The 25,771-nt window shown below is 39.4% G+C and overlaps 2 protein-coding genes across 2 annotated transcripts in view; both read left to right on the top strand.

The window, feature by feature from the left end:
* LOC311287301 (GTPase IMAP family member 8-like) overlaps nt 1–25,771 on the top strand; it is a 446,844-nt gene that overhangs the window by 211,114 nt on the left and 209,959 nt on the right. The gene's annotated exons all lie outside the window — the stretch shown is intronic.
* LOC311287548 (GTPase IMAP family member 4-like) lies at nt 12,352–25,674 on the top strand. Its single transcript, XM_084404443.1, has 3 exons — nt 12,352–12,367; nt 12,721–12,753; nt 24,688–25,674. Coding segments are annotated over exons 1-3 (1,014 nt in total). The 5' UTR covers nt 12,352–12,366; the 3' UTR covers nt 25,668–25,674.

Raw genomic sequence — 25,771 nt, 5'->3', positions numbered from 1 at the left:
CAGCTTCAGACAAAGACTTTCAATTCATCCGCCAGCACAACACGTGACTGGAACGCTGCAGACCCAGGCACAAGGAGACCACAGCCAACGATAAAACCCGGGAAACCCCCCTTTTACGCAACGAAGGGAATTCCCAAAAAGGAACGCAAAGACAAGCAAGTACCTCCAGACTACAAGCTGAACTGGTGTATTTATATACATTTAATAACCTGTCTAAGAAACGATAGAAGGGTTAATTAATGATTAATGGTTCGTTCCAGGTCATGTCTCATAAGTGCATAAAATCGTGAGATTTCATCATCTCACTCATCATCTCACTCTTAAAACTCAATCTTTCCTTACTCTTTCTTTCTGCAACTCGTATGAATGTGTGTGCGTGCGTTTGTGTTAGATATTAGCTTATGTGTTAGAATAATCAATAAAGTCTTGTTTGTATTTGAAAAGAAATTACTTGGGTATCTGCTTACCAATTTATTGTCTTGAACTTTGATCAAAGTTACCTATATTTTTATTATTTAATTATTTCTTAATTTACTGTTAGCTGGGATTATTCTTCCTTGGCCAGGAAGATATTATATTTCCTAGAGTTAATGATTGGTTATGCTTTCTGTTCATTGGATGAACTGATCAAATTATCATACTATTGATTTTGCTACAGTAAATTCTGAAAATAATTAAGTTATTAATTATTGATCATAATTCGTTATGAATAATAATTAATTATATTTATATGTGGGCGTATAAACGCTACACATCATTACATTTTCATTGAATATCAAACAAATAAAAAGTGCAATTTATACCAAAATGTTGCTGCTAATATAATCATATGTTGGTCTACTTTAACTAAAATATACATATATATATATATATATATATATATATATATATATATATAAATGCATTAATTATATATGAAATTGCAATATATACACGTCCTCCAGTTTGTTTTCAACCCTGTCACGCCATACTATTTACCCCCCTATAAAAATAATGAATCAATCCCTGTGGCATCACATCCAGGCAGTGACATCACACAAGTCTCTTGAAGAACATGCTGCAAAGAAAGGCAAGTGTCAGTATCTTTTCTTACCTATATTTCATGTTTTTCACGGTCAGATTAAGATTGTCAGGCTCAACATTTCAACTTTGTTATATGACTAAATGATAGTAAACAACGGTTTAAGAAGAATTAAATAATAGTTTTGCAAAACCCTAAAATTTTATGATGTCCTAAATGCCATGTGGTGCTACTGTCTTAGCTAAGCTAACTGTTTTAGCTACTGTTAGCCAAAAACTTCAAACCCGTCACATTCAACCCCGTCACATTTTTTATTATAACAGGGTTGAATCGTTGTGACAGGGTTGAATGTTTGACACTTCTTGGTAGATTACTCAATTGTAGACTTCTTGTATTGTAATATGAACTGTCAGAAATAATCGATTATGGTATTTTCAGACATCCCAATGGCAAAAACAGCAGCAGAGAGGCAAAGACAGTACAGAGCAAGAAGGGATGCAGACGCAGAGAGAATGGAAACATATCTCAGGAGTGAGCATGAAAGGTGGAAAAAGGACACAGAGATAGGGAAAAAGAAAAAAAATAAGCAATCTGGGTGACAGAGCTAAACGACATAAGCAAAAGATGTGGAGGGATGCTAAAAAAAGACAGAAGAAGAGGGAAGCTTTGAGGAATAGCGATACCCCTCCACAAAGTCCGGATGATCAAAATGCAGAGCAACCTAGATCTGGGTCCTCGAAGTCAGTTGTAAGGAGTTAATTTAGATTAGTGTAAGTTAGTGTGTGTTAGAAGAGAGTAAGTGTATACTGTATCTGTAAGTGTATATAGGGGTTTGTCCATGTGAGATTTTAAATGTTGGCTGCAGTTTTGGTAATTATTAATTTTAATAATTTAATTTAATAAACATAAATATTTATTTATAATAAATAATAATTTTTATTTTTTGTTTCAGGCAACATTTGGAGGGAAAGAAACAATCCCGAAGAGCAAGATACAAACTGCACAAAGAGATAGCACAACTCCAACATGCACTCACAAAGGAGCGGAAACTTAAAGAAAAGTACAAAAGGAGGCTCCAGCGATCAGCAAAACGAAATGAATCTCCAAGATCCAAAGTCCGTGAACTGGTGAAGAACTGTCCTGTGAACAGCAGAATCAGAAAAACATTACTACTTCATGAAGCACTCATTTCTGACATCAAGAGAAAATACCAGAATGCCAGAAATTAAAGAGATAAGCAAATCTTAGCCAGGGTTACTGTGGGAAAGATTGTCAAAAAGTATAGGCTGCAGAGATGGTCAGAAGAGGCGTTGGGGTTTTCAAAGAAACGCAGAAACCTTTTGAAGAGCAAAAGCCTGACCAGTTTTTCCAGAAAGACTGTCAACAGGTTTGCAGATACATCTATTCAGAAGAACATAAAGAGCTTCTTTAACAGAGATGATGTCAGTAGGATAACTACAGGAAGAAAACAATCCACTACTAGAAACAAAGTAAAGATGCAAAAAAGGTTTCTTGTAGATACAATGAGAAACCTCCACAGAAATTTTTTAGCAGAGAATAATGTGAGGATCTCATACTCTTCATTTTGCCGCCTACGTCCCTTTTGGGTTGTGCACCCCTCTTTGTCTGATCGTGAGACATGCCAGTGCAAACTGCATGAAAATTTAAAGTAGCACTAGGTAAGAATTCCGTTTTGGTCAAACAACGACCCCTAGAGTCGCTGTGGACTACTTGTATTTAACGTTACTGTCGTAAATACCACTCACGCAGAGCAGTCTCTTCACTCACGGCCTGATCCCCTTCCCCCTGTATACTGGTCCCTGTTCAGTCGGATGGAAGCTGTAACGAGTGGAAATAAGGTGTGGCCCCTTTAAGAGCTGCGCGCGCCCTGTTGAACTATCGCAGTCTGTATTGTATGTGCGCCTCGAACTCGCCTCGAGTAAGCGGGTTGTTTCTGTTTGATGCTCATTCTTGTGTTTGATGCTCATTCGATTGGGGAATAAACACAACACGTTACAAATCGTCGACATCGAACAAGCACAGCTAGCCTCCGAAGATGTCTACTAATCCATCAACAAGAACGCCAGGTGCTTTTTAGCTCACACTAACGAGTGAAAGCTTGTCCGAGTGATATACAATATAAGCAATATAACGTTACTTACAAGTCCAACAGCATGTGAGGATGTGTTGAGGGAAGTGAGGTAGCCTATGCCGTAAAGCAGTCGAATTTTGTAGTTCTTTTTGTTCTCGGGATACTACCCGAAACCCGAAGTTTAAAAGTACGATTAAAAGCGATACAGACCCCGTCAGGCTATGGCAGACGTGTCATTCAACCTACTGTAAGTCGATGTACCATCACAAGAGTCTTGGAAATATATTATGAAGGTTGAAAAGTTACCTAGTGCTGCTTTAAGCTTTCTAGCAGAAAAGCTTAATCAGCTGAAGTTGATCGAGACCTCAGATCTTGAGAGACTTACTAAAACTGTGTCCTGTGATACCACTCGCAAGGATTGTATGTATGGAGAGTGTGAGAACTATAAAGATAAAACAGTTCCCCTCTCCAGTATGTACGACAGTGTAAAAAAAGTGTCCTATACTCAGTGGGGGACAGAGGAGAAGGCAAAAACAGATGATCAGGAGGGGCCAAAAGTAAAGATTTCTGTTAAACAAATTGTTGAGGGAACCCAGGAGCAACTTGCTGAGCAGTTCCACACACACCTGAGCAAGTTCAAGAAGCATTCATTCAATATTAGGCAACAGTATGCCTACTACCGTGAGCTGAGAAAGAGCATGGCCACTGATGAATGTCTCATTCACCTAGATTTTTCAGAGAACTTCACCTGCAAGTACAGTTCTGATATACAAGCAGTGCACTTTGGATCATCTCATCAACAGGCGACACTACATACAGGGATTCTTTGTGTAGGCGGTAGCCAAGAACCGACCTGCTTCAGCACAATATCTCCATCAAAGCACAAAAGCCCAGCAGCTATTTGGGAGCATCTGAACCCTGTATTGGATTATGTGCAGGCAACACACCCAGAGGTTTCTGTGATACACTTTTTTAGTGATGGGCCTTGTACCCAGTACAAGCAGAAGGGCAATTTTTTTCCTTTTTAGCACTGAGCTGGAGAAAAGAGGCATTAAGGCAGGGACATGGAATTTTTTTGAGGCCAGCCATGGCAAAGGAGCACCTGATGGTGTTGGAGCAGCCTTGAAGAGGACTGCTGACATGCTAATAAGCCATGGCCGGGACATCCAAGATGCACATGAGCTCTTCGAGGCCCTTTTGGAGACCAACACATCGATCAAGTTGTTCTTTGTCAATGGTGATACTGTTGAGCAGGCACTTGAGAGGATGCCATCAAACCTACCAGCAGTCCCAGCAACCATGCGGATACATCAGGTGGTAGCTCTTGCTCCAGGAGAGATACTGTCTGGTGATGACAGCTGTATGTGCTCGACCCAGAAGCAGTTACAATGCGAGTGTTGGAACACAAATCAATTCAGCTTTGTTAAGAAGGTGCCAGATGCCGTGTCACAGAGGCAGACACGAATCCATTGGGAAGACCCAGAGGTGCTAGGACAGTGGTGTGTGCTCACTTATGATGAAGATTTGTTCCCAGGAATAATACTTGGATGAAACGCATGTGCAAGTAAAATGCATGCACCGTGTCGGGCCAAACAGGTTCTTTTGGCCTGCTCGTGAGGATGTGCTTTGGTATGTTTTTGATGATGTGCTTGAGCTCATCCCACCTCCTAAGCCTGTGACAACACGGCACATGGAAATTTAAAAAGATGTTTGGGCCAGGCTTTCTGAATAAAGAATGAATTAATGGACATCTTACAGTCCTGTTTTCAAAGTTCATGTTAATGACTGGACTTCCTGCTCAGCTACTGTTCGGACGCTCTTGCTTACTGCTCCGCGCTTTGCTCTATCGCTTTTACATTTTATCTCCTATTTTTTTTTATTTATTTTTTTTTTTATTTCCTTTTATCAAATCAGCACAGTGCTCATACGACAAAGTTTGGATTAATACAAAAATTGAGAATTCTTTTACCCGACCAGCTTACATTCCGGGAAAGGAAAACACAACTGCCTACAAGGATAAGAGAAAATGCCTCTTCTGGAATCTACTTGCTGCACCAACTGCCACAGACTTTTACAAAGGATTGCAGTTCTTGAAACAAAGTTACTTACGGGACCACCAAACCAGACGGAGCACACAACAGAGCTTCGTCATGGACACCCTCAGCATACAGCCGGTGAGTCACATGAAACTAGTGCTCCTCGACAGGTAGAGAAACAAGCCGATCGACTTACAAATCGATGGCACAAACAGGGAGCGAGACCCAAAGGCACTCGAGACATCAGATTGTCACGAGCAACACATATTACAGCAGTAGCATCCTCTACCCCAGATACAGCTCTGACAAGGATTGCAAACACTGGTCTGCTACCACCACCTATACATCTTGAGAACAGATTTGAAGTGCTAATGAATGTAAATGAGGAATCCCCAAATGTGATGAAAGTGATCGAACACAGACTGAATGGGCCAGTAGCTAACACTGATGCTAACTGGCGCTCAAGGTCGAGCAGACAGCGGCACTCAGCTCAGAGCGCAGCCGAGCCCAGGACTCTGATAGTGGGGGACTCCATAATCAGAAACATTAGCAGCAGGGACACAACTACGTGCTGCCTTCCACAAGCATCAACTTCTGATGTAAACAGGGAACTTCAGAACATTCTGATGAAACATAAGACTGCAAATCGACTCATCATTCATGTGGGGAAGAATGATATTCATAAAGAGCAGTCAGAACTCCTTAAGAAGGATTTCAATGAACTTTTTGAAACACTTAAAAGACTGAAAGTCCAAACATTCATCAGTGGACCACTCCCAGCAAGAGGAACAAACAGGTTTTCACGGTTACTAGGGCTTAATACGTGGCTGCAAAAAACCTGCAATGTAAAAGGAGTAAACTTCATTGACAATTTCAATCTTTTCTGGAGTCAGAGTCAACTTTTTCATCGGGATGGCCGTCACCCAAACAAACTTGGTTCAAGAGTGTTAAAGGACAATATCTACTTCTCCCTCAATCATCCTTCTGCAGTGTGTGCCAATCCACTCAATCTGAACGGCACACACACACCTGGACACAGTATGAATGACCACGGGACTTCACTTCAACAGCAAAATGGACATGATAACACCACTCCACCACAACAACCTCTGCTCACGGACACAATCTCAGCTGAGCCCTGCCCACAGAGCTCACCACAGACAGACATATCAGAACTGCTTGAAGATTCAACACCCAAGGACGACTTCCTGGAAAACAGCCAGGGAAGCCAGGACAGCATATCACAGCCTCCGATAACACCAGAGCAACAGCCCCTTTCACCAGACACGTTAACCCTCTCTCCAGCATCGCCACTATTGTGTTTCTCACAGAAAATGGAAGAACTGGTGCAGGCTGGAACCAGACTATCCCACTCTTTTGCTGCAAGCCCCCAGATACCAACCAAAAAAAGACAGGCACCATTACCACCAAAGCCTGCGGGCCCAGCTCGCCCTCCCCCTCCTCCTCCTCCTGTGAGAGCTCTTCGGCCTCTGCCACAACGCCAGGGCCCACACCCTCCTCCTTCTGCTCGAGGTGAACCAAAAACAACTGATACCAGCTCTCATTGATATGTGTCGGGTCCCCGTTTTGATAGCAGTAACTTTCTCAAATGTTTACAGAACAAGCGGGAACCCAGTGTGCCTGTATCTTTCTCTATTGCTGTTCTATTACATGATAGAAAGTCAAAGGCCTTCAATAGCCGTACAGCAAACCCATCTAATCTGGTGCCTATTACACGTCAAACTAATATTGCTGTGGGGAAAAGTAAGACTGTTAAGTTAGCACTCTTTAACATCCGTTCACTTAAAAATAAATCACTTCTAGTCAACGACTTAATAACCACAAACAATCTGGATTTTATGCTCCTAAATGAAACCTGGCTAGAAGACAGCTGCAGTGCAACAGTCCTCAATGAAGCAGCCCCCCCTAACTTTACTTTTATGAGTGTCTGCAGAGCTGTTAAGAGAGGGGGGGGGGGGGGGGTCTAGCTGCTCTTTTTAAAGATATCTATCAATGTAAGCAAATATCATTTGGGAATTACTTGTCTTTCGAATATCTGGGTATTGTGTTAAAAGGTGCTCCACGCATTTTACTTATCATTATTTACAGGCCTCCAAAATACTCTCCAGCCTTTGCTGAGGAATTTACAGAGCTGTTATCAACCATTACCTCAGAGTTTGACTGTTTTGCCATTGCTGGAGATTTTAACATCCACATAGATAATGCAGAAAACAACATGGCTAAAGAAATCAAAAGTGTTTTAAAAACTTTTGATCTGACTCAGCATGTACATGGACCCACACACAATCGTGGACACACTCTAGATTTACTTATCAGTAAGGGTCTAAACATTTCATCGATGGTTATTAAGGATGTAGCACTGTCTGATCATTTCTGTATTTTCTTTGATATATTGATCTCTCCTGCCACTGAAGCTAGATCTGTGTCTGTCAAGAAGAGATGCTTAAATGAGAACACTAGTGTGCTATTTATGAATGCTATATCCTTAACACCAAGCATATCTGCTGACTCTGTTGATTTTCTCCTTGATTTTTTTAACTCAAAAGTTAAAGGTGTAATTGATGATATTGCTCCTGTGAAAGTCAGGAAGAAGAGTGGCAGACAAAAAGCACCTTGGAGAAACTCAACAGCAGTGCAAAATATGAAAAGACAATGCAGAAAAGCAGAGCGCATGTGGCAGAAGACAAAACTTGTAGTCCATTATAACATCTACAAAGACAGCCTTCATGCTTTTAATATGGAGCTAGGCAAAGCTAGACAGACTTTCTTCTCAAATATTATAAACAGCAATTTAAACAACACACGCACTCTTTTTGCTACTGTAGAGAGACTGACAAACCCCCCAAGCCAGATTCCCAGTGAAATGCTCTCAAACAGCAAGTGCAGTGAGTTTGCTTCTTTCTTCTCTGAGAAAATCAATAATATCAGAAAGGTGATCAGCACATCCTTGAGTTGCACTGGGGTCAGACAGATCAGACCACCTGAGAAAGTAGTAACTTTGTCTGATTTCAAAGCAATTGATGGCAAAATTTTGGAAGAAACCGTACAGCACCTTAAAACATCAACCTGCGCTCTTGACACACTTCCCACATCATTTTTCAAAAGTGTGTTAAACAGTTTAGAAGCAGATCTTCTAGAAGTGGTAAATGCCTCACTTCGCTCTGGGAGTTTTCCAAACTCCCTGAAAACTGCAGTTGTCAAGCCCCTCCTGAAAAAGAGCAATCTGGATAAGACCATATTAAGCAACTATAGGCCGATCTCAAATCTTCCTTTCATAGGCAAGATCATTGAAAAAGTTGTCTTCAATCAGCTGAACAAATTCTTGAGCTCGAATGGATACTTTGACAATTTTCAATCTGGTTTCCGACCGCACCACAGCACAGAGACAGCGCTCATAAAGATAATAAACGATATTCGCTTAAATACTGATTCAGGCAAATTATCGGTGCTGGTGCTACTCGACCTCAGTGCTGCATTTGACACTGTCGATCATAACATACTTCTGGACAGGCTGGAAAACTGGGTGGGGCTTTCTGGGATAGTCCTAAAATGGTTCAGGTCATACTTAGATGGGAGAGGTTATTGTGTGAGTATAGGAGACCATAAGTCTGAGTGGACATCCATGACATGCGGAGTCCCTCAAGGATCAATTCTTGCGCCTCTCCTGTTCAACCTGTATATGCTCCCAATGAGCCAAATAATGAGAAAGAACCAAATTGCTTACCACAGCTATGCAGACGACACACAGCTCTACTTAGCCCTATCGCCTAACGATTACAGCCCCATTGACTCCCTGTGCCAATGCATTGATGAAGTCAACAGTTGGATGTGTCAAAACTTTCTTCAGTTAAACAAAGACAAAACTGAAGTCATTGCATTTGGATACAAAGATGAAGTTCTCAAGGTGAACGCATATCTTCACTCTAGGGGTCAAACAACTAAACATCAAGTCAGGAATCTTGGTGTGACACTAGAGTCAGACCTTAGTTTCAGTAGTCATGTCAAAGCAATAACTAAATCAGCATACTATCATCTGAAAAATATTGCAAGAATTAGATGCTTTGTTTCCAGACAAGACTTAGAGAAACTTGTGCATGCTTTCATCACCAGCAGGGTGGATTATTGTAATGGACTCCTCACTGGCCTTCCCAAAAAGACCATAAGACAGTTGCAGCTCATACAGAACGCTGCCGCCAGGATTCTGAGCAGAACTAGAAAATATGAACATATCACACCAGTCCTCAGGTCTTTACACTGGCTCCCAGTTAGATTTAGGATTGATTTTAAAGTATTATTACTGGTATATAAATCATTCAATGGCCTAGGACCTCAATACATTGCAGATATGCTCACTGAATATAAGCCCAACAGATCACTCAGATCATTAGGATCATATCAGCTAGAAATACCAAGGGTTCACTCTAAGCATGGCGAGTCCGCTTTTAGCTATTATGCCAGCCGCAGCTGGAACCAGCTTCCAGAGGAGATCAGACGTGCTCCTACAGTAGTCACTTTCAAATCCAGACTCAAAACACATCTGTTTAGCTATGCATTTACTGAATGAGCACTGTGCCAATGTTCGTCCGACTGTACTGTACTGTATTTTATTTTTTATTTTTCTAAACTGTTTTAATTATTCTTATTTCTTTTTATTATTTTAATTTCTTCTATGTAAAGCACTTTGAATTGCCATTGTGTATGAAATGTGCTGCCTTGCCTTGCCTTGCCTAAAATGTGTCTGAATTGAAAGACAATAAAGTACATAATATATATATATATATATATATATATATATATATATATATATATATATATATATATATATATATATATATATATATATGCTAAAATATTTGTTATTTGGACATTAGATGTGCCTTATTTAGAATTTTAAACCTACAAATGTATTTTTATGATAGCAATAACTGTAAAGGGACTATTGTAATGGGATAAATCAAATGTAGGCTAATATACTGTCAGTTACTAAGCTCAGATTCATCTTACCAGTTAAAATTTATACTGTGCTTTTGTAATTATTTATTTTTAATTTTGTGATTTTAACCTTTTTTTTAGATTGTGTTCTAATGTTCTTCTAATAATCATAAACATGTACTACAGCTGCCAAACAAAACCAGAGAGAAATATATTCATAAATCTTTAAAACAATCTAATTAAATCTTGGGCACAAAACATTCAGCCAGTAAAAAAAGAAAACCTGCAGTATATATATTGTATTTAGGCCTATCTATCTATCTATCTATCTATCTATCTATCTATCTATCTATCTATCTATCTATCTATCTATCTATCTATCTATATCTATAAATACAGTATATATATATATAGGTCTATATTGTCTAATTTATCATTGTAGCCTTATTTAAGTTGATTGTCTGTATACTGTGTATTTATTTTTGGACTAATAGTGGTGAATAAAGTCCAATAATGGTATGAGAGAGTGTCAGTGGTAATATCATTGTGTTCTTGTCGGTCAGTGTTAGAGGATCTGTGTAACAGCTGAGGCTTAGCCTGACAGTTAGCCTGCCCTGGACCAGGCTAGTTTCCCAGCATAAGTTGCCAGGGTAACTGAGTTTGAACTATTTTAAGTTTGCTTTATGAAACAGAATCCACCGACAATAAGTCTGACTAACCAAAATAAGCCTTGCTTGTATTCTAATCTTGTTTTATGGAACAACCCTCAGGAAGAGCTTCGAAGAACCAAACAATCCAAGATCATGCCAAATCGTCAACAATCAAATCCAGCTAACTGAGTTAGCGACGTACTAAGAACGAGCCCCAGCTGTTAATCATGACACAAACAAACGTCTTCACAGGTTTGGTGGAAGAGCGTGCTTTCTGAAATTGAAAGAGAAAGACCAGGAAAAAACCCTTCTTCAACTTCCACAGGCTCAAACGGATGATGACAGAGAACTGGCCAAAGAGCCTTTAGTGTTTCACTTCCAAATGAAGGATGAGATGGACATTTTTCTTAATGAGTATTTGGACAAAAGGAATTAATTGCATGTTTATGGAGATTTGACTTATTTTTGATTCAGTTTATCATCTTGTACCGGATGTGCAATAACTTATGTTCAATTTATTATCTTTGCTACTTTTTTGGGGAAATTACATTTTATAAAAAAAAAAAAAAAAAATCTGTATTGTTTGGGGGTTTGACGGATCTGATTCATGCAATCCAGTGTAGAATTTTGTGTATTTATGAAAAAAGACTCATTATGAAATGCTTGAGTAAAAAAGAAATACAACTTTATGCCAAATAAATAAATGTTCAAATGCTCAAGCTTTGTTTTAATTTTTAGTGTTTTAAGCTTTGTGTTCAATTTATATATTGATATATATATATGTGTGTGTGTGTGTGTGTGTGTGTGTGTGTGTGTGTGTGTGTGTGTGTGTGTGTGTGTTATATGATTAAGCTGTCATCTATCTATCTATCTATCTATCTATCTATCTATCTATCTATCTATCTATCTATCTATCTATCTATCTATCTATCTATCTATCTATCTATCTATCTATCTATCTATCTATCTATCTATATTTTAATTGGATCGCTTTAATAAAATACTTGACATTAACCTGGTTTTAGACTTTGAAACGCTCCAAAAGGATCAATGCGTAGGCTACTTATATAAATATGTTTGAGACTGTTATCGTGGCGCTGATGTCCTCAGACTGTCATGAATGACCGTGAGTTTCTGCGGTTCTTTTCACAGCCTCCGCAAGGGGGCGCGAGTGAGTTTCGAGCTCTTACTCTTTCACTTTGGGTTCTGTCCGTGTCCGTGTCAAACGCAAAATGGCGAGGCGTGCTGGTAAGGTTTGATCAACAACACAATATGTGTATTAACATGTTAAACGCGTCTAACCTCTTCCTACTTAAGCAATGATTTATTTGTGAATTATGCATTTCAAGGGGCGTTTAAGAACTGAGAGACCCACAGACTGATACACACACGCAGGTTTCATTAAAGTTACTTTACTTATTTTTATGCATACATTGGAAGCAAACATAATGGCACTGATTGTTTTTGTTTTATTTTCTGTCATTTTCTATTTTAATCCATCTGTGAAAAAGCTTGTTTTCTAATGTGCATAATCTACTCTAACAGTGTGTGTTGTGGGTGGGTGTCGTGTGTTGTGGGTGTGTGGTAGGAAGTCCAGATTTGCATTGCCCCAACAGTAAGTCCAATAAATGATTTGACTCTTTACTGTGAAACATTTGTCTAACTAGTTTACTGATGTTTTAGAATTTTAAATGAGCATTTCAGTGTTGGTCAGTGTTTTTTTCTTTTCTCCTGTGAGGAATCTTTAAATGTTTTTGTTTGGTTTTCTGTTTGTCTTGTATGTTAGTATGTGATCTATGAGGACAATATTAAATGATTATGTTAGTGCATAAGTAAAATGCAGGGAAAGTGAATGAAATGCACATGGAAGAGACATGTCTTCAACTTTAGGGGTTGTTGATATCATTTCTAGTGCAAGCCGTGTTCAGCAGATTCACTAACTGTGTGTTTTATTATGTTGTTTTGCAGTGAGCAAAGATTCAGATGATGATCGGCTCAAAAGTAAGTCTGTCTAAAAGAAAAGTATAGTAGAATATGTATTTTCTTATTTCTTTCAGATTCTGTCAATTATATTACGAAATTCAAACAATAAATTTGGCGTTTGTAAATGTGACGTGACAGATCCCTCGCAGCATGTGACCCGATCATCTCTAGCTAATGGTAAATAAACACGAATGAACAATGTTGAAAGATAGGCCTACAGTACAACTTACCTAAATGTATATTCCTCATACATGATATCGATCAATCAGTGTTTTTCATCCGTGGAAAGGGGTCAATGAAACAGCTGGAGAACAATTGTCACATAACATTTACCTCAGGAAAGCCATTTAATGACCATAATATGTTCACGTTAGTTGGCTAGAAAAAAAGAGCTATAGAGAGTATTTTGCTAAATATGTGTACTATATTACATATTTATTATATTTTTACTTGACATATTTTACTTTACTTTTATTAAAGTTGTTATTATAATAAAAAAAAAAACCACATTTAATTTGAGGTTTTTTTTTACCTTAATACTACCAGCTCATAGGGCTCTCCGTACAGCATTAGCTGAGATTTGTTTTTTCTTGAGAAAAATTAACGCCTATCTTGTGTACCTAATATTTATCCAAATAAGTCAATATTAAATCAAATCACAAGAATTTAATTTAATTGAAATCGTGAAATTTGTGTCAAGCAATAATAAAAAAATGTAGCTTACCAGAAATTGTACCATGTAAACATTGTAACATGTTGTCACTAAACCTAAAATTCAGTTTAGTTACTAAAATGTTTTGACAATCACAATACACTTATGACAATAATCCCCCCCCCCCCTCCCCCTTTCCTCAGTGGGAGAGAAAATATGTTTTTTGAGGAAAACATTTCTGGATTTTTTATCTAACAATGTATTCCATTGGTTACCATCGTTTTTAAGTCCAAATCAATGCAGTTTCAAACGTCTTTGAAGTGTTTAAACGGGCTGTACGCCATCACAGCTGAAGAAGAGGTTGTTATCTAGCGAAACGATAGGTCATTTTAAAAAAATATATATATATATAATTTATAGACTTTTTACCTTCAATAGTTCGGATTGAGCTGATCAACAAACGGACAGGGAACTACGTCATCACGCTGAAAGGTCAAAGACTTTTGAAACTGCATTGGGGTGAACTAATCCTTTAAATCATTCACAGGTCTGTGTACGTTCATTCATTCATTTTTTTGACTTAATATTATGATATTGAATATTGAAAGTAGAAAAATTAGAAAACAGTTCCAGCTTGATTGTTCTTTCTGAGGTAGAAAAAATGAATAAACAGCTTGAATATTCAATCTCTACATGTAGGCTAGAATGAAACGCCCCTTTCCTCTGATTTGTCAGCCGAAAATCAAACTGTTCCGTCATCAGGGGCATGTTCAAGTTCAAAACGGTGCGCAACGTTTTGCTACGGTTTCCGGGTTGAACGTCATGTTTCCTGGAAACGGCGTGCACCGGTGTGCAACGGGGTTTGAGATACGTTTTCTCTTGTTTGGTGGGTGTGTCAGAACTGCAGTCCAATCAGCAGCAACATGTATATAAAGCACGTGGTATTAAAGTGAACTCGCACAATGGGTTCAAGGAAAGTAATTTACATGTGTTCGATGCAGCTCGGTATACGCAACAACTGAGGATAGTTTGTCGAAAGTTTTATTGTAAAAAATATAGGATATCAACATAATGATGTAGTTGTTTATATTTTTAGCTTCATTGCAAGTGTATTGGTATAGAAATAAACAATGGTAATTAAGTGCTTTTCCTAAAAATGAGAAAGAAAATACAGGGTATTAAAACAGTATGACCTACAAATAAAGTCAGTATGTGAGGCTAAATAGATGTGTTTTAGTCTGAATTAGGTAAGATGTGTGCTTCCATTTCAGTTTCAGCAATCCCTTCACTCGATTGGGATGTTCTCTTTTGTTCTGGGCGGCAAGTGCAGTAACTGTAACATCGGGCATATTTTGTAGTATTAAACACATATTTATACCGACTTCATCAGGCTCCGAAAATTCTTCACAAAGAACACAAAGAATGGCCTTCTCAGCTGCCATAGTTGCAACTCTTGCGTCATCAGAACAGTGTGTTCAACGCATCACCGTTTCTGTTTAAAAAACGTTGTGCAACGTTTTGTCGGGGCTGAACGCAGCCCAGTTCTTCCTCAGTTCCGCACAGCAGAATAAGAGTCCTCCGCTGCTGCAGTTGTGCGGATTCTTATCGCATTTATTGCAACTACTACATTTCATCTTTTTCTCATCAAACAACCAGACTAATGGCTCGACACGACCCGTACCGGGGAAGAGCCTAGACAGGGATTTTTTCTGTGTAGACCATAGACTGGTGTAGACCAGCAGTTCTCAAGTGCCAGGGCGGTCCGTGAAATAATTTGCTATAACCTACAGTATTTTCCAGACTGTAAATAAAGCTTTTTATTTTTTATCATGAAACACGCTGTGATAAAACGGTTAGTTCCAATCCTTGATTCTGATTGGTCAATAGCTGTGCTTTATTCACGATAAAACACGGCTATGACCGATTTACCCAATGGTTCTATGTATCACTACAACACCCCTAGCAACCACTCTTAGCAACTTAAACACATGTGCGATCTCATTGATATTGTCCATTGAAGCTATAGTGGAGTATTGTGAGAGATCGAGAAAGCGAGTGTAAAGTTACCTGCATTCACAGTAGACATTGCATTTTCCTTCAGGTCAGTCCTATATTCATAATAAAATAATCCGTTTGAATGTCCGCTGCGATATCTTGTCCTTTTAACAGTTAACAGTTAAGGGGTTTTCCCGTGTCATCTGTCAGTTGTGTCTTCCTTCTCGGCAGAGGTGGGTAGAGTACCCAAAAACTGTACTCAAGTAAAAGTACAAGTACTTATAGAAATATTTACTCAAAGTAAAAGTAAAAGTAATAATCTTAATACAGTAGTTACTTGAGTAAGAGTAAAAAAGTATCCAATGAAAAAACTACTCAACTAGCGAGTAACTTACTTCGGATTATATATATATGTACATATACATATATATATATATATATATATATATATATATATATATATATGAAGAAGACTTCAGATGCAAAAGCCTCTGAGTGCCATCTGAAACTCTCTTCTAAAACAAGCATTTTTATCAAGCTTGTATATTTAAGTTCAGTAATTTCACTTTAATGACAATTAATAGGTACTTTTCATTGCCATTTAAGTGAAATAACTGAACATAAACGTACAAGCTTGATAAAAATGCTCTTTTAGAAGAAAATTTCAGATGGTACTTAGAGGCTTTTGCCTCTGAAGTCGTCATATATATAAAATTATATTATTTCGATTTTTTTATTTTTAGTTAAATGACTATTATTTTCATAAGTAGATTGGCTCTCTTTGCAACAAAAAGCATTTTCTCCCATCTGTAGCCCGAAAAAGAAAATCATTGCCTGTCCTTTGGTTTGTATAATAGTAATATAACTTATACAACTACATTTGGATTATTAGACAATGTCGAAATAAAGTGAATCTGCAGAGTGTTGCATTCAAAGGCATGCAATTGACACAGAGAAGAAAGAGTTAAAACTCTTCACATGTGCTCGCGCTCATGACTGCTACTGAATATCTGAACACACAAAAAAAAAAGTACATAGACGAATCTTCTTCTGTCGGTTCTCCAAAATATAATCAAATGTATATTTCTGCAAGCATGTTTAAACTGGTTAACTGTGCTACGGCAGGCAATTAAAGGCATTCGTTTTCAAGTCGAGTTTGCACGCCACTGCGCAACAATACACACAAACTACCGTGGGATGGCGGGTGTTCATAAACTGTGGGCAATGGTAGCTTATTTAATGTATAAATTAATGTATATGTCCAAAAAACGGGTAATGTCATACTTTCTAGTAGTGCTATCATGGCGTAAAAATCTGTTTGGTTGTAAAATGTATTACCTGAGTGAAATTAAATCGAATATATCGTCCTGTGGAATCATTCATTCACAGACAGCTTACGAAGATGTTCAACTAATAAAGATCTTCATCGCTGGCAAATATATGATGCATTTGCAGATTTGCTTTCATTGACTGTACTTTAGGTCCACTGCCACTTCATCCAACGCTCTTGATGTCCTTAAATCTTCCTGTTACGACTCCGAGTCGAGTGTGAATTGAAATCGCTTCAGACGATTCAGTGCGTGCAGGAACTGAACAATTCATTCAAACTGATTCGCGAACCGATTTAGACAGATCTGCCAACTTGTTTGATGAAGTCTTTGAACAGAATCGACTCAAAAGAGTGATTCATTTGTGAATTGAGCATCGCTCAAGCCCAGAAAAAAGATACATCGCACTTACGCATTTAACAACACATATTGCATTAAAATAAAGTAACGAGAGGAACGTCGCCCAACGTAACGAAGTAAAAGTACATTTTTTTCATTAGAAATGTACTCGAGTAAAAGTAATAAGTACCCACATTCAAATCTACTCTTAAAAGTAAAAATTTTCCAAAAAACTACTCAAGTAAATGTAACGAAGTAAATGTACTTCGTTACTACCCACCTCTGCTTCTCGGTGAAAACAAGTTTGAGTCTTTTCAATATAAAAGTCTTCTCTACCGACTGACTCATTGATAAGACAGTCTTTGCCGCCATCTATTGGTGAAATAATGTATGTAACCTCTGTTCATAGACTCTGCTTCTGTTGCTGTTTACGGTCAGGGACTATTTTTTCCAGTGGAAGGAATGCTTTTAGTGATTTTACTTCATGAAAGTTGCATAGATAAATATTTTTCGGCTTTAATATTTGTATTGTGTGGCAACCGTTTTATAAAAGCAATAAGGTACTCGAGGCAAGTGCTGTATCGTGAATAAGTAACGGCTGAAGGGGTTGCAGGCACTCCGCTTCGCGTCGTGCCTAACAAGCCCTTCAGCCGTTACTTATTCACGATACAGCACAGCCTCTCGTACCTTATTGCTTACGTGACTTCGGCCTATATAATGCATTTAACTCCAGAAAGGCATGACATTCTAAAGTCATTTTGAATGTACACAAATACAAACATTTAACTCTTTCGAATGATGTCATATTATCTGTATGACTATAAATGACAGAATATTAAGTTATTTCCCCTGAGGAACATATCGATGGTGCTGGCGCATCGCTTGCTCACGCGATGTTATCAGTTCACTTATGGCATTGCTAACTTGACATCGTCAACAAAACATATAAATGGTTATTCATGCTTAATTTAATTTGTCTGTTGGACAATATTAAGGCTGTGCCGGTTAGTCAAACTCATTTCCCTGGCTGTGAAGATGATTTAGCCTACGTTGGGACTCGACTGAAGTACGAAGCATTCTTTATATTAATAGATAGCATACAAATGTTACATTAAAATATGGAAACTTTGGACCAAATGAGAGATGTGGGAATCCAACGTCCGTACAGTTTGTTTCGATTCAAATAAATTTGTTTAGGCTTGTCGTTTTAAAATAGGCTAAATGTCACGGTTCATGGGTTCACTGTCTCGTCCTCGCCGTGTGTGAGAGTTGTGTGTATTAGTGTTGTGGGTGTGGCTCGTTATCGCGGCTGATCAGCGCCAGCTGTTCCTCATTTAGCGTTCTATTTATTGTCTGTGATTTTCGTACTGTCTTTGTCAGATCGTTGTGAGGCTTTCACTGGACCTTGAGCACTCTTTGTCTGCTGTTTTTGCCGGTTCCCGTTTGAGTGGTTCCCGTTTCCCGGATCTCCCGTGAGCTGACTGGATCTGCCTGGATTCTCTCTGCCCATTGAGTCCCTGCGTTACCAGTGTCTCACCTGCTTCAGTCCTTTATCTCTGACCAGCATTGCGGTCGCAGGACGCGAGGCTGCCCGCAAACTCACCGATCTCCAGGACTGTTTAAAAGGAGATTTTTATGTTGGAGTTACCAAGGAGTCTCGATGAACTCATCGGATTGACGCTGCGCGTGGATGCGCATCTTCAACAACAAGAGAGTTGATCACACCAGACCCTGGTTCCAGAATTCCCAGAGGACTCCAGTCTCAGGGGTGGGAACACGGTCAGCCCCCCGATCGATCAAGAACCCATGCAGGTTGGTCGAACTCGGCTTTCCCAGGAGGAGAGGGACCTTCGGAGAACTAGAGGACTTTGCCTTTACTGTGGCACGGCTGGACACTTTCTCATCAACTGTCCAGTAAAAGACCAAGCCCGACAGTAGAACGGAGGTTACTGTCGGGTGGACTATCGGTGGCGAAATCCTCATCAGCGACTCGCCTCCCGGTAAGACTGCAATGGGCAGACCAGTTCCACATCTGTCAGGTGTTGGTGGACTCTGGAGCAGAGGGTAACCTCATGGACTATTCCTTGGCCAGACATCTCCAGATTCCGTTCACATCACTCGAGCACAGAATTTCAGTCAACGCCCTTAACGGACGGTACTCCTGGGCATCACTCAGTCAACCTGTGTTCTCACCCTTATCACTTCTGGAAACCATACTGAGAAAACTTCATTCCTCATCACCAAGTCACCATTTGCACCCGTGGTATTGGGACATCCGTGGCTGGATCATCACTAACCCAGGGTGGAATGGGGCCAGAGTTCGGTTTCAACCTGGAGCAACCATTGTTATGCCTCTTGTCTTGTGTCTGCCTGTCTGTCTGTTTCTTGTTCTGTGTTGCAGGAGGAGCCAGTGAATCTGTTTAAAGTGCCACCGGAGTATCTCGACCTGAAGGAAGTGTAAACTCCACCCACTGGCCCAAAAACGGTATCCGGTGTCGTGGTCGAAGGCAATTCAGCGTGTATGTCTTTTCGGGCGCTTCTGAAAAAAATCACTTTAATTTATTACACAGTTGATTTCTAATTTTAATTCTGACTCCATAAATAATTTAATCTGACTCCAAATTTAAATGACTCTTTAATTGTTTTACTGATTTTCTATCTTAACAGCTGATCAAAAGATGAATTTTGATTTAATTGAGATCTTTGATTATTCTGGACATTCCATACTTTCAGTTATTAATTCATTATGGACCCAATGCCGCATAGAGATCACATCGGCCGGATCGTGTTTCTCACGGTCACAAACTTGCTAATTGCCTACTGCTCACTTGTACAAAAAAAGTATAGTTTATATTAGCCATTTCCATACAGCTTGCTAAGTCAGTGATAGACAGAAATCAAAAGGTCTTCAGATGACGTGCTTACTGCTCCGTTCATACATGCACGTTTAGTTTGACCTACCTTAACCAAGATTTGTGGTAGCACCAGCCTCTTTATAATCTACTAAAATGATGATTTCAGAATACTTCAGAATAAATCAAGATGTAACATTTATTTTGCCAGGCAGGGTTAAGCATCAATTAAAAGGATTAAACAGAATACACAATACACAACTGATCAGCATAAAATACAAACATAATTCAAAATACCATATCAAAAATAGTTTAAAAGTGTCAGCATACCTGGCAATAGAGACACACTGCAACAGAGTGGGAAGTTCTGTTTTCAGATGCTTCCTTTAATGGTTTGCAAATTCCCTTTAAATACCCAAGTGGAACAAAACAACAATAAACATCTAGCACCCAAATATTTATTCAACTTTCGTTGGACCCTTTCTTGTGCCCCAAGTGGTCATGTCTGGGTTTGGGGGATAAAGATAAATGGTTATCAACGATAACATCTGGTTATCAACGGCATCTCCCACATCAGAAGAACAGGCATTGTTTTCTTTTTTTATGACTGTTCTGCTGCTGCGGGAATGAAACTCCTTTACCATTAACACCAGAAGTATTTATTTTGACCTGTCATAAAACATCTGGAGACAGTAGGTTTGTGTGTTTTACATGACTGAATGAAACCTGGAGGTGAGAAGACAGTGCGAGGGGTCAGGATCTCAGCAAGGGGGGAAGAGATGATATTGGGCCATTTGTGTTTGGCTCTCTGTCCCATAGATCTCTTCTTCAGATTAATGAGTTTTATTGTAATATTGTAGTTTCGAATTCTTGAATTCAGTCTTAGTAGAAATCCATCCTTACATCCTGAAGTGTTCAGTAAGTCCCGGGCTACTTCTCTTCCTCCGCATCGTCCCTATGACTGTACTATAGATTTACTGCCAGGTACATATCCGCCCAAGGGCAAGTTATACTCGCTCTCTGTCCCAGAGAGGGAGGTCATGGAGAAATATATTTCTGATTCTCTGGCTGCCGGGATCATCCGTCCTTCTTCGTCTCCCGCTGGTGCGGGGTTCTTTTTCGTGGTAAGAAGGACGGTTCTCTGCGACCGTGTATTGACTATCGAGGGCTGAACAACATCACGGTAAAGAATACCTCTCCTTTGCCGTTGATGTCTTCAGCCTTCGAGCGGTTGCAGGGAGCATCTCTTTTCACGAAATTGGACCTACGCAATGCTTACCATTTGGTCCGCATAAGAAGGGGGGATCAGTGTAAAACGGCGTTCAATATCCCCAGGGGGCACTTTGAATATTTGGTTATGCCTTTCGGCCTGTCCAACTCCCCTGCCGTTTTCCAAGCACTCGTCAATGATGTGTTGAGAGACATGGTCGATCAGTTCATTTATGTCTACCTGGATGACATTAATATTTTCTTCGTCTCAAGATTTAGAAAGACTTTTACGATGTCTGGTGTCTCAGAATCCTTCCTCCTGGAGCCAACAAATCTCTTGGGTTGAGTATGCTCATAACTCGTTACCAGTTTCGTCCACGGGCCACTCTCCATTTGAGTGTAGTCTAGGTTACCAGCCACATATTTTACCTAGTCTGGAATCCAAAGTCGTGGTTCCCTCTGCTCACGCCTTCCTCCAGAGGTGTCGCCACACATGGAGAAGAGCCCGTGAGACTCTCCTCCAGGTGGGAGCGCGCACCGGCTGAAACCTCCCGTATACATCGTTGGTCAAGAAGTGTGGCTTTCTTCTAAGAACATTCCTCTCTGCTCCGTTAGTAATAAACTGGCTCCCAAATTTATCGGCCCGTTCTCTGTCACTAATATCCTTAGCCTAGTGGCAGTCCGCCTCAAACTCCCTTCTGCGTACAGGAGAATTCATTCCGTTTTTCACGTTTCCAAAATAAAACCTGTTTCATTCTCATATTAATTCGACTGTCTCGGTCCCCCCCATCACCTTCTCAGAACCTGTTTTTTTTTTCCACTGACTAGAGAGCCCAGCGAACGACGTCGTTACGTCACTGTGTACGTTGCCATAGGCTACATCTTAGCTTTCCTAGAAACGCTTGTGCCAAATTCAAGCATAACAGTAACAATGGCGGACTACATCGTCTTTCTGCAAATGTTTCTCCTGGCTTTGCGATCCTATATTGGGGTCAGAAGAAGATGTTTGGAACACATTTGTGCTGCTCGTCTGGATTACTATAGACGGAGGTTACGTTCGAGAAGAAATTCAACAATAACCCCGCCCCAGCCCCCGACGTAAGCATGACGTGGTAAAAGAACGGTTCTAGTCCAGCAAAGAGTTGGTGCTGCTTTGGAACCAATTTTCCTGGCCGAGAACCGGTTCTTTGGCTGTTGAAACACAAAGAACTGCTTCGCGATTTTCTGTGATTTTCGTCCTGTATTTGTCAGATTGTTGTGAGGCTTTCTCTGGACCTTTAGCACTCTATTTTTGCCGGTTCCCGTTCGAGTGGTTCTTGTTTCCTGGATCTCCCGCGAGCTGACTGGATCTACCTGGATTCCCTCTGCCCATTGCGTGCCTCACCTGCTTCAGTCCTTCACCTCTGAACAGCATTACAACTCTCCCTGTTTTATAATAAACTGCTGTTTCTTGCAATTGGATTCTACTTGTCTTCTTTCTGTACAAACTGTGACACTAAATGTAATAAAGGGCACAGGCTTATTATTTTTATAGGCTACAATGTATATTTTTTATTATAGCCTACATGGCTACTTATTTTTCATTCTTGTTTTCTGAAAACCATTAATTTAAAGGATAATTCTGGTATTTAGCACTTTGAGTCTTTTTTCTGGTTTGTTTTGGATGAACTAGAGTGGTGAACACAGAAATGTTGACGATGGGTCCTGTCTTGACTTTTTGACTCGTTTAGAGTCGCCTTTGACGGCTTCAGAGTGGCTGGCTACCGGCATGCACGAACATGTCCTTAAAACAACCCTTAGCGTTCGTTTTCAAAACTGTGCAACTCACCGAGTGGTTGCGCATATCCTACATGTTAATAGTGTTTATAATGTTAATGTTGTATTTTATTTACCAGCCTTTTACACTATTGCTGAATAGGCTAATAATGATGTGACGCACGCATGTGTGTTTCTCTCTCAGCGTGACCCAGTGTGACTTACACTCAGGTAGGCTATGTGACTTATTTTCTGGCAAATACGGTCAATTATAAAATGTTTCTGTATTATTACAACATGCATAGGATGGAGACCAATTGGGCGAAAAAAAAAAAACGTGTTCATTACCACCAAAATCTGTGTAGAAAAGCTGCGGGAGGCACTGGACAGCACGGAGAGAACGCACAATGGATTCAAGTTCAACTAGGCTGACCAAAGTGCTTTACAGAACAACCAGATTAGAAGAAAATAATACCTGCAACACATAAAACACAAATAAGAGCAGCAAAGCTAAGAGCTATTTAGCCTTATCATTTACTATGGCATCAATTTATACTCAGTATTAATGAAATAACCTCTGCAAAAACAAAGTTATTACTGCTGCATATTTACTGCACACTTCAGTACTGGTCTGTGCTCTGTGCTTATTTTGTTAATTTAGTTTATTGAGTTTATTTAACCCATCGCAACCAGATCACAACATATTGGAACTCTGAACTAGGATAACTCACTCACCTTATGTTGTTCTAAAGGCTCACTACCTTCTATTTTTCTTAACACAAACACACACACACACACACACAGTCCTGCTCGCACTTAAAATAAAAATAAAAATCCACTATTCTCTGACATAAAATTTTAATGTCAGAGAATAGTGGATTTTTATTATATTTTCTAAAGCTGATGCAAATGTGTCGTAAAATAACCCTATGCAACTCGTGCAATATATTCCAAGCATTTGGGGTTTGGTGAGAAACAGACCAAAATGGCAAGTTATTACCTTTATGAAAATCTTGCGTTGCAGTCCTGTGTGCGAGTGCGCAGCAGCTCACGTCATGCATAAGCGCATTCTTCTGAGATATAAATTATAATACATTTTAATAAAACACAAGGCCTACATCATAAAACTATGAGCCTATGTATTTTAATATCTCTGTTCTCCGGTTGTCAGGTCGTAAATGACAGTTAATGCGTGAAACGTTAATAGGCCTATTAGTTACTCAAGTCAAAGCATTATTTTTTCCTTTTTGAATTAGTGTTTAAAATATTTAATTTACAACTAGTTATATTAATTTATATCTTAATTTATTAATATTATTATTTTTTAAACTTACTGGGTTAAGGCGACCATTTAGACTATGACAGCCGTTATTTACCCTGCCATACCCAGCTGATGCAAAGCGTGAATTTATATCTACACAGCAGAAAGCCCTGTCTAAGCTCTTCCCCGGTATGGGTCGTGTCGAGCCATTAGTCTGGTTGTTTGATGAGAAAAAGAAGAAATGTAGTTGCAAATAGTAGTTGCAATAAATGCGTAAAGAATCCGCACAACTGCAGCAGCGGAGGACTATTATTCTGCTGCATATCAACATGTCTGTTTTAATGCTCAAATGACTTATGTTGACAGATCAACATTTATGTTTGCCACTAAAATTAGCAGATTGCGTTTCACTCTATTACACTCATGAAAACCTAGACTAAAGCATTGTAATTCAGTATAAAATGACTGTATGGTTTTATCACTATGATTAAAGGTAATTATATAATTTGATGAAAGCAAAAATATTCTTAAAATATTAAAGTGACATTTTCTCTTTCACAGAGCCTAATGAACAACATGATTTAATCGATCTGAGGATTGTGCTGCTGGGAGTCTCTGGCGCTGGAAAGAGTCCAATAGCAAATGCAATACTGGGTCGAGAGGCATTTAAAGAAAGCAGAACCAGAGAGAGTGAGATACAGAGAGGAAGAGTAGAAGACAGAAACATCTCCATCATCGACACTCCAGGATTCTTCAACCCTCAACTGACTGATGAAGAGCTGCAGAAGCAGATGATGAAGAGCCTGGATCTCTCTGATCCTGGTCCTCATGTGTTCCTGCTTATCATAAACCTGGAGACTTGCAGAGAGGAGCAGAGGAACGTTGTGGAGCAAATCCTGGAGAACTTTGGGGCTCAAGCTATGAGGTTCACTATGGTGCTGTTTATTGGAAGAGAAAAAATATCCAGAAAAGAATGGATTCAAATCATTAAGAGTGAAAATATTACAGAGCTGCTGAACTACTTTGAGGGAAGGTATCATGTGATAAACAGCAAAAGTGAATGTTATCCCAACCAGATCCAAATGCTTTTAAAGAGTATTGATGAAATGGTGAAGAACAATGGAGGACAGAACTACAGCCATAAGATCTACCCGAAGAAGGAGGAAATGAAACAAGAAGTGAAACTGAATCTGAGAGAGAAGGATTCTGCAGACCAGGGGTGCTTCTCAATTCTTATTTGTGCATCCTCGTTTCCTCTCCTCGCTTCCTTTCCTCGCGTCTCAGCTCCGCCCCCTGTAGGATGCGAGGGAAGGCTGCAAGGAAAAGACGCGAGGACGGAGGGATGGAATGAAAGCTTTTTTTATACATTGGAATCCTTGATCACTCGAGCGTCACTTCATCGCGTCATCAGCAGCGCTCAGAGGATCTGCCCTTATGTTGTTGAAATTTGTTTATTTAAGAAATTCATAATAAAAAATAATAAAGAAAGATACCCTGTTGAAATATGTGAGGTGTGTGGTTTATATAAACTGCAAAAGTAAAGTATAAATCAAAATTATTGTGGCCGATGTGAAGGGGGAGGAGAATTTATACGTGCGTCACGTTTAGTCGATAAAAACTCTTCCGCATAGGATCCACCTGTGTA

Source organism: Rutilus rutilus (assembly GCF_951802725.1).
Source record: "Rutilus rutilus genome assembly, chromosome: 1".
Lineage (NCBI taxonomy): Eukaryota > Metazoa > Chordata > Actinopteri > Cypriniformes > Leuciscidae > Rutilus > Rutilus rutilus.
This window is presented reverse-complemented; position numbering and strand designations above follow the sequence as displayed.